This window comes from Octopus bimaculoides, chromosome 7 (assembly GCF_046866305.1).
Source record: "Octopus bimaculoides isolate indiv1 chromosome 7, ASM4686630v1, whole genome shotgun sequence".
Lineage (NCBI taxonomy): Eukaryota > Metazoa > Mollusca > Cephalopoda > Octopoda > Octopodidae > Octopus > Octopus bimaculoides.
In genome coordinates, this window is record NC_142934.1 from 24,769,308 (window position 1) to 24,779,478 (window position 10,171).

At 36.0% G+C, this 10,171-nt stretch overlaps 2 protein-coding genes across 2 annotated transcripts in view; both read right to left on the reverse strand.

Annotated features, from left to right (window-relative positions):
• LOC128248344 (uncharacterized) overlaps window positions 1-9,890 on the reverse strand; it is a 41,411-nt gene extending 31,521 nt beyond the window's left edge. The window contains exons 1-2 of the mRNA XM_089355884.1: window positions 9,770-9,890; window positions 3,154-3,812 (exon numbers count right to left, since the gene is read on the reverse strand). The gene's annotated coding sequence lies outside the window, so the exon portion shown is untranslated. The remainder of the gene's footprint in view (window positions 1-3,153; window positions 3,813-9,769) is intronic.
• Window positions 4,777-9,838, reverse strand: LOC106872828 (uncharacterized). The gene is made up of 2 exons (XM_014919955.3): window positions 9,770-9,838; window positions 4,777-7,173 (listed from the first exon to the last, which is right to left on the reverse strand). Exon 2 carries the CDS (start codon window positions 6,798-6,800, stop codon window positions 5,271-5,273), a length of 1,530 nt encoding a protein of 509 aa, XP_014775441.1. The 5' UTR covers window positions 6,801-7,173; window positions 9,770-9,838; the 3' UTR covers window positions 4,777-5,270.
• Window positions 9,891-10,171: the final 281 nt, after the last annotated feature.

Genomic DNA, 10,171 nt, shown 5'->3' on the forward strand with positions numbered 1-10,171 from the left:
CGGTCCGTAGTCATCGCCTCGGTGAGGCCCAATGTACGAAGGTCTTGCCTCACCACCTCAGCCCAGGTCTTCCTGGGCCTACCTCTTCCACGGGTTCCCTCAACTGTTAGGGTGTGGCACTTTTTCATGCAGCTATCCTCCTCCATTCTCACCACATGTCCATACCAGCGCAATCGTCTCTCTTGCACGCCACAACTGATGCTTCTAATGTTCAGCTTTTCTCTCAAGATACTTACACTCTGACGGGTATTCACATTGACATTACACATCCAACGGAGCATACTGGCTTCATTCCTTGCGAGCTTACGTATGTCCTCAGCAGTTACAGCCCATGTTTCACTGCCATGTAGCATGGTTGTTCGTACGCATGCGTCATACAGTCTGCCTTTTACTCTGAGTGAGAGTCCCTTTGTCGCCAGCAGGGGTAAGAGCTCTCTAAACTTTGCCCAGGCTATTCTTATTCTAGCAGCTACACTTTCAGCGCACCCACCCCCACTACTAACTTGGTCGCCCAGATAGCGGAAGCTATCGACTATATATATATATATATATACACACACACACATGGTATCGAAGAAGACTGCTCACTTATGCAAACAGAGTCATTAAAAAATGGTTGTGATGGAGTTTAGGATGTAAAATATATCTATTTTGGGTTTTTCACCAATCATAATTATGTTGCCTCTATCCACTGCCCTCTTCATTACCATCTTACCTATCACCTTCATGTGTAATGACATTTTATCTTTCCACATTCCATCCCTCCATTATCAACTATTATTAATCTCTCTTTTGCTATCACAATGCCCGAGGGATGGCATGAGATGTCCTTACCATTAGCCTTCTCTATCACTAACCATCGATCTCTTTCTCCATGACATCTGCCACTCTTAAATCACCCATCTCTATTACTATCCATCATTCACTCTATCCTAGCACCACCATCTTTATTGCTATCCATCACTCACTCTCCTACCTTCAACCATGTTTCTATCCATCACTTATCTTTACTGCTTTCCCCATCATGCTGCTGTTATTATTTTCTGTTCAATCTCTTTACTAACAACCAACATGTAAACATCACTGACTCTCTTCTAGGACTTCCTCCAATACTATCCAATCAATTTCATCTGGTACACTCATACTCTCTTCTTTCACCCAGGTAGGACTCTTCAGTTTAGTAGGGAATAAGTTAACCTCTCTGTTGCTGATGCTAAGGAAATCTACCTAGTGCACTCTGCCAAGTGGTTGGTGTTAGGAAAGATAATCAGTTATAGAAACAATGAATAAGGATTTGGCCTTTGTTCCGAGTTCAAATTCTGTCATTGTCAACATTGCCTTTCATCCTTTTGAGGTCAATAAAATACCAGTTTATCACTGGGGTTGATATGATTGACTTACCCCTCCCCCAAAATTGCTGGCCTTGTGCCAAAATTTGAAACCAATATAAGATTCTATATCATGGCTTTTATAATTGAAAAGTGACAAGTGGTAAAATTTGGTCACCAAGTCTGTCCAACCAAAATTGATCTTTTTCAATGTAAAAATTTTAAATCTTGTAATTTAACCATTTGTTATTTATTCTTTACAGAGAATGGAGTCCCTGTGTGAAAAAAAAGGGTGATGCTTAGATTTTATTTCTTTTGTTAGTGTTTCTATTATAATCCAAATATTTGTAATACAGAAAAGAATTAGGATGGTGAGCTGGTAGAATTGTTTCCATGCCAGAAAATATGCTTAGTGGTATTTCTTCTAACTTTACATTCTGAGTTCAAATGCTGCCAGGGTTGACTTTGCTTTTCATCATTCTGAGGTTGATAAAATAAGTACCAGTTGAGGACTGGAAGTGATTTAATTGATTAACTCCATCCTCCAAAATTGCTGGCCTTGTACCAAAATATTTGAAACCAATATAGAACAGAATTATTTCAAAGTAAACTGTGAAAAGTAACATTTTAATTCTATCACTAAACAATTCCAAATAAAGTTTGCATGAACTGGTTACAGTAGTTTAAGGAAGTTTGGAGGCATATGAATGAAAGCACAAGAGTTTCTTCTGTGTAAGAACTAAGGAACCTCAAGTTGTTAAGAAAAATACAACATAGAAACTTGTGATATTCTTGCATTTTTTAAGGTTTTATTCTTGGATTATTCACACATCAATATGACAGACATAGGCCATTTGTTTGTGTAGATTCGACAATCTATTTTCTATGATATGTTATGTAATTCTTCTGCATAGATTTTCAAATTTACACTACTGAATGATTTATTTTGGATATATAAACAGTTTAACAGAGAGTATGTGTCGTTCTGACTGCACTGAGTATGACTGAGACCCAAGGTGTTATAGTCCAACACTTTGGTTATTAATTCTGATTTCAAATACTAAATTACTTTAGAGCACGACTAATAATACGTCCTTGTATAGAATTTAAAATAATGATAATGATGTTTCGTTTTAGTCGTTAGCAATATCAGTGGTTGTGACAAATGATTGTGATAAAAACAGAATTACTCAAAAATGTATTTGTTGTTGTACATTTGATTGACATAAGTGTATCTTTTAATTCTCATCATATAATCTCTCATACATTGAGAGTATCAAGCAGTAAATGAGGGAATAACCACAAGAGTCCTAACATGCCCCACCTTGCTTCCTGGTACACCCTGTTGGCTGAAGTCATGAGGGCAAGTCAAATATAATTACCTCCCCTGATACATCCCTTTAAAGCCGGCGAGCGATTAGGAGCAAAGAGAAAGAAGCAGCGGAGTTCCGCTGGTGCGATCGAGAGGCCGACGTCTCGGCCACGATACGAGCCGCGGTTGGTACCGCAACGGGGTCTGACCCGCAAATAGTCAATATCTCAATTCACACTCAAGCTATCACTTTCTTACAAAACAAGTCTGCCTTATCCAATACTTGGTATTATTTATTCACATATTTCTTGGTCTGTCACTCTGGTTTCCATTTATTTTTCAGTTATAATATTATTGTAACTAATATCTTATATACAAGGTGGGGCATAAATACTGTTACAAAATAAAACAGATTTATCCCGACAAAAATTTATTTAACAACCCACTATTACAAAATATGCTTTGCAAATGCCCAAGGAACAATATGGTGTAACTTTTATTCAAAATGTTTACCTCGTGCCTTCACAACACTACGAAGTCTTTTTGGGAAGTCATCTATAGCAGCACGCACAACATCTAAGGGTATTTTATCCCAGCACTTGGTCAATTTTTGGTCACCTTTCCTGCATTACCAGGTATTGCCTCAATACTTTTAGCAAGGATTCGGTCATTTTGATGATTGTGAGACTGTTGAACTGAATAACTTTTCATCACTAAAGATGATGTTACGGAGCGTGCCATCTTTAATACGGTTCAACAAGAGTCTGCTTCTGCTGAGTCTCTTTTCATTTGTGGGCGTGGATAGAAGCTGTCTCTTTTGGAGTTTATAGGGTGACAACTTTAGGTCACTTTTGCATATTCTCCGCATAGTCCTTGGCGATGTTTGTGCTTTTTTTGCCATTCTCCTCATGGATCTTCTTGGATTTCGTCTGATTTTTTTCCCTAACATTTTTGATGAGTTTAGGTGTTCTGGAGGTGCGGGGACGGCCTGATCTTTGATCGAAGAAGTTTCCTGGTAACGATCAATCGTCCTTTTTATCAACATTCTGTTAATTTTGAGGTTTTTCCTAACTTGAATATTTCAGGTGGACGCATGCCCTTCTCATGTTGCTCTATGATGAATTTTCTCTTCCATTCAACAGACATTGCAACAAAATTTTAATATTTAGTTTCTGAAATACAAGAAAACATATAATAAACTATCATTTAACTCAAATAAATCATTAGAATTCTTTGAATATTATTATGAAAAATAGTTTTGAACTTTTGTAACAGTATTTATGCCCCACCCTGGGATAAACATCACTTGGAGTGCGATCATTTACAACCATAACAAAATGTCACAAGGATGCACACAAATATGTATGTATCATCATCAGAGTCTTAAGTCGACTCTTCCATGAGTTAGAGGGAATTTGTTGAAGCAGATTTCCTACAGCTGGATGTCTTTCTTGTTGCCAACCCTCACCTGTTTCCAAACAAGTTAATATTTCACCAAACATGCAGGAAACAAATGAATGTTGCTTGTATGATGGTGATGCTGATTTACTATCATCACATGATGTCAAGACAAGGGTACACTCACACATACATTACACACACACACATATATATATACACACACAAGGAGTGTATGAAAAGTTTTGAGCCTTGAAGTCTTGTACCTTCATCAGAAATCTTGCATCAGGTTTTGTTTTTTTGAGGCTCAAGACTTTTCATACACACCTCGTATATATATATATATATATATATATATATATATACACACACATACATACATACTCATGATGGGCTATTTTCATTTTCAGTCCCTGCATAGTAGGGCTGAACCAAAGATCACATGGTTAGGAAACAAATCTCTCAAACACAGCTACACCTATACACATAGCTGAGCACAATATGGTGAGCTTCATTCAGTTTCTTTTTACCAAATCCATTCATCAGGTTTTGGTCAGCCTATATTAGAAATAATTATTAATTAAATACTAGAGTTGGTGGTATTGACTAACACCACCTGCCAAATTACTGGCCTTTTGCCTAATTCAAAAATAATTAGATGTGCACTAAATGACAGAAAACATTATTGCTGACAGTTACCAATACAGAGTGCTCAGAACAAATGAAAAACAACACAAATTGATATTTCAAGGTTTTATTTTAATGAAGTTGTATTTTGTATAATTCTACAAATTTTCTCATACTTGTGACAGTTTACTCTAAAAGTAGTGGGTTAACTACTTGAATATTCTAGTAGGCAGATTGTCATTTAAAGTTCCGTTTGAACTAATTTAAATATTATTTTATAATATTTAAGAATATATATGGTGTTTACATCTAAGCAGAAAGTATTATCACGTATATCATTGTTATAGCCATGTGAGTCGTGTGAATATTTTTATGATCCTTTAGCTATCATATCTCCTTTGTAAAAACACATTTTTACAAGGGAAAATATTATGAGAAATTAGAGTTTTACACTACAATACACTGATATATATTTTACTTGCTGTACTCCTAATGTAAATAAAAGAACAAATTTATGGCAAAAGTGATACTTATTTGTAAAATTCCTCAACATAGTTTCTTACAAGAGAAAACATTTATCATTCAATGACAGTATAATGCAGATGTTAGAATAATTTTTCTGTTATGTGAATATGCTTATGCCTAAATAGAGTACCACTTTGCGAGAATGTTTTACCACATATATCACAGTGGAATGGTTTCTCTCCTGTATGAATACGTTTGTGTCGAGATAAATCACCAATCCCAGAAAATGCTTTCCCACAAATTTCACAATGGTATGGCTTTTCTCCCGTATGGATACGCTTGTGAGAAGATAAATTGCTTTTGCTGGCAAATGTTTTACCACAGATTTCACAGTGATATGGTTTTCCTCTTGTGTGAAATACTTTATGAGCAGATAAACTATTGCTTTGAGAGAATGTTTCATCACAGATATCACAGTGAAATGGCTTTTTTCTTGTGTGAATATATTTATGAGAAGATAAACTACTACTTTGAGAGAATGCTTTGCCACAGATATCGCAATGAAATGGTTTCTCTCCTGTGTGAATACGCATGTGCTGAGATACATAACTACTTGTTGAGAATTTTTTTCCACAGACATCACAGCAGTATGGTTTCTCTCCTGTGTGAATGCGTTTGTGGGTCAATAAATGACCATTTTCAGTGAATGATTTGCCACAGACATCACAATGGTATGGTTTTTCTCCTGTGTGAATACGTTTGTGCTGAAATAAATGACCACTTTGTGAGAATGTTTTATCACAGATATCACAGTGGTGCGGTTTCTCTCCTGTGTGAAAATGCTTATGAGAAGACAAATGACCACTTTGTGAAAATTTCTTACCACATATATCACAATGGAATGGTTTCTCCCCTGTGTGTATACGTCTATGTCGAGATAACTGACCACTTGCAGAGAATGTTTTATGACAGATATCACAGAGATATGGTTTCTCTCCTGTGTGGATTCGTTTGTGGGCAGATAAATTACCTGGACTAGAAAATGTTTTACCACACGTATCACAACTATTTTTTTCATTTGTGTGAATATGTTTATGGGAAGAAAGGTTACTATTCTGAGAGAAAGTCTTACCACAGATATCACAGCGATATGGTTTTTCTCCTGTGTGAACACGTCTATGTTCAGATAACTGGCCACTTTGAGAGAATGCTTTGTCACAGAAATTACAGCGATATGGTTTCTCTCCTGTGTGAATACGTTTGTGTCGGCACAAATGAGAACTTCTAGAAAATGTTTCACCACAGATATCACATCGATAAGGTTTCTCACCTGTGTGAATACGTTTGTGTTCAGACAAATGACCTTTCTGAGAGAATGTTTTACCACAGGTATCACAGTGATATGGTCTTTCCCCTGTATGAATACGTATGTGTTGAGAGAGCAAGCTACTTGTAGAGAACCATTTACTGCAAACCTCACAGTGATACTGCTTTGACATTGAATGAATTAACTTATGTTGAATTAAATTTTTTCTGGCAATGAATACTTTGCCACATACATCACAAGGGTAGGATTTCTTCCTAGTAATTTTCTGTGTCTCAATTGCTAATTCAGTATTCTCAGTTTGTGACCCACTGTCCACCTGCTTTCCATTCAATTTCACTTCCATAATTTTATTTTAATCTTTTCAATTCTATCTTTTTTTCTTGATAATTTATAAGATGAAAAAAGACTTTCAAATATATTTATTAGAATAGAATCTTGTTAGTAATAACCAGCAACTAAAAGACTCTTAAATTTGCTCCAATTATCCAGATATTAGTCTATACATCATCATCATCAGCGTTTAACGTCCATCTTCCATACATACATGTAAGTTAAGGCTTCACAGCAAATCTTCAAGTTTAATCTGTACAGAAAATCTTCCAGTAAATATGTTTCAAAATGTTTATACAAAATCTTAATTTCAAGGAAATATTCTATATCCATTCAACCTAAAGTTATTTTTAATCTTCAAAAGTTGATAAATGTCATCAGATAATCTGAAATAAAAAGGCAACATAAGGGACAGTGAAGTGTTAACATGAATATTATTGGAGAGGAAATATTTCACTATAAATAAGAACGGCAAGTGATGGCAAACTTGGTAGTGATGGAAGCTCTATAGTGCAAAAAAAAATCAAATAGCATTTCAAACCTATGTAAGTATATGTGTGTGTATATAAAAGGGAGTCATGTGAATGTGTGTGCAATGGAAGTGGGATGGTGAACATTCAAGGCTGAAAAGAAAAATCAAACAGCATATTTCAACACTGTGTGAGTATATGTGTGCATGTACAATCGAAGTTATGTGAATGTTTGCATGTGTGATAATTATGTATCTACAGTTAGCCATCGTTTTTGACAGCACGGGGTCAGTTAGTATATATATATATGTGTGTAACAATTAGAAAATGGAGGATAATATGCTGAACCCAACTACTTGCAGACGGTGTATACAGTTGAATTCATTAATTTAATTCATAGCAAAAGTGACAAAAAGGAAGAAAAGAAAAAGAAAGAAAGAACCAAAGCACAGGTGTCCATGGCAGACTATGTTATTTTGCCAACATGGTTTACATACAGAAGTTTAATCTTACAGCTGTTTCGGCCTAGTTTTAGCAAGGCCCATTCTATCCGAATATTCCTTTCCGGAGTGATTATCGGATGACATTTTGAAATGGGGTTACATGCCCGAACCTCTAGGCCTCTTCAGAGATTCACAAAGGGTTACATACAAATGTAGAGCAAGAGGTAAAAACAGAGGTGTGGTAGAGACCAGAAGAAAAACAACAGCAAAAATAAGATAGAAATATTATCCCTTAGTGGGTTGAACCCCCAACCCCTAACTCTCTCACGTTATATATATATATATATATATATATATATATATAAAGATTTTACTACAGGAAGACGCTTCTGTGCCTGCATATGAATGATATTTAAATAAGAATATGTAATGTAGTTATAAGATGGGCTTACCTACATAAGTGCCAACCACCAACTCTGTTTCCTAATAACTTCCAGAAAAATGGAAATCTTTTATGATATTTTCCACAAATATGCTTTTGATAGTGTAGATTTTGATATCGGAATTTCTTCTGAAAACGTTTTGGTCAAACTAAAGGGTTTGACCCGGTGGGAAATAAAAAAATAATATATTCTAATAGGTGTAAAACAACTTGCTGCGAACGAATATGAAGAAAAAAACGCGCGCTCGCGAACGGGGTGGGTGGGGAGACGCCTTGGAACATTCACATCCTGAATGTTCCGAGACGCCTCACCGGAGCCAAGAAACAAAAGAAAAATAGTGTAATAGATGTAAAACAACTTGCTGTGAACGAATATGAAAAAAAACAAATGTGCTCCCATGAAAGGCGGGGTGAGGAGAGGACTCCGAGGCCTCTCCCCACCCACCCCGTTCGCGAGCGCGCGTTTTTTTCTTCATATTCGTTCCCAGCAAATTGTTTTACACCTATTAGAATAATTCATTTTTTTATTTCCCACCGGGTCAAACCCTTTAGTTTGACCAAAATTTTCTCCAAGGTGGGGAGAGGAGTTTCGGAAAATTCACACGAGTCGGCTTTGTTTCCTGATAATTTTCAGATAAATGAATATTGTTTATGAAATTTTCTACAAATACCCTTCAAATTGTATAGATTTCGATTATATTGGAATCTGATACGGAAAAAGAATTGGTGGGCACGCACATAAATACAATGGAAACTTGAAATTTCTAACAAAAAATTGTGATGTATGTGTACGTGCCTAATATTTCATTTTTCACGCTAAATTCCGATGTAATAGTAATCTACACCACCCGAAAAGTATTTGTAGAAAATTTTATTATAAAAAAGCCCATTTTTCTGAAAGTTATGGGGAAACAAAGCCGACTCGGGTGAACTTTTGCGAAACTTCTCTCCCAACCACTGAAAAAAAGAAATCTTTTCACAACATATTCTGCTATAAGAGTAATTTACACCATCTGAAGATTATTTGTAGAAAACCTCATTGAAAAATATCTATTCTTCTGGAAGTTAGGAGGAAACAAATTCGCGGGGATGGGCGATAGTTGTATAGGTATGTTATAAGACGAAATAATAAAAGACGTACTGAAATTGATGAAGATATTGATAGATAGAGCAGAACTTTTAGGCGAAGGAGGTAAAGGACAATTACTTCTTACAGAGTATCTCTAACACGTTAACCGTCACGGTCTTATACTGCAATTTACCGGTGACGCCACGTATTTCGCGTGTTATTGCTCTCAATGTTTAAGGTATTCTTTCGTTTTGAAGTGTAAATTTTTTAGCATTTTTACAACAGTTCGTAATTAAACTTTAATACTTAACACTCATGTTTTTTTTTAAATATCCTCGAAACTATGTCAAAAATACAGAATAAAATGTTTTCTCAAATTATGAAAAATGTACCACCGGTGGTTCATATGGTAATCGTGTGAAGTTTGCGATGAACCGTCGGTGGTACATGTGGCTGTTAACGTGTTAATGAACAATCTCTGAAGTTAATTACACGAGATAATTAGTTATTTATAACACACAATGTAAATACATGTAAAGTAAGAAAAAATATACTTACAAAGTTTATAGTAGAGTGAGGTTGATATACTGGTGTGGGAAGAATTCACCTCTCATCATTAGAGAGTTCTATACAGGAATAATGCCACGCGCGATTATTTCTTTACTCTTTTACTTGTTTCAGTCTTTTGACTGCGGCCATGCTGGAGCACCGCCATTAGTCGAGCAAATCGACCCCAGGGCTTATTCTTTTGGAAGCCTAGTACTTATTCTATCGGTCTCTTGCCGAACCGCTAAGTTACGGGGACGTAAACTCACCAGCATCGGTTGTCAAGCGATGTTGGGGGACAAACACAGACATAAACATACACACATACATACATAGATATACATATATACGACGGGCTTCTTTCAGTTTCCGTCTTCCAAATCCACTCACAAGGCTTTGGTCGGCCCGAGACTA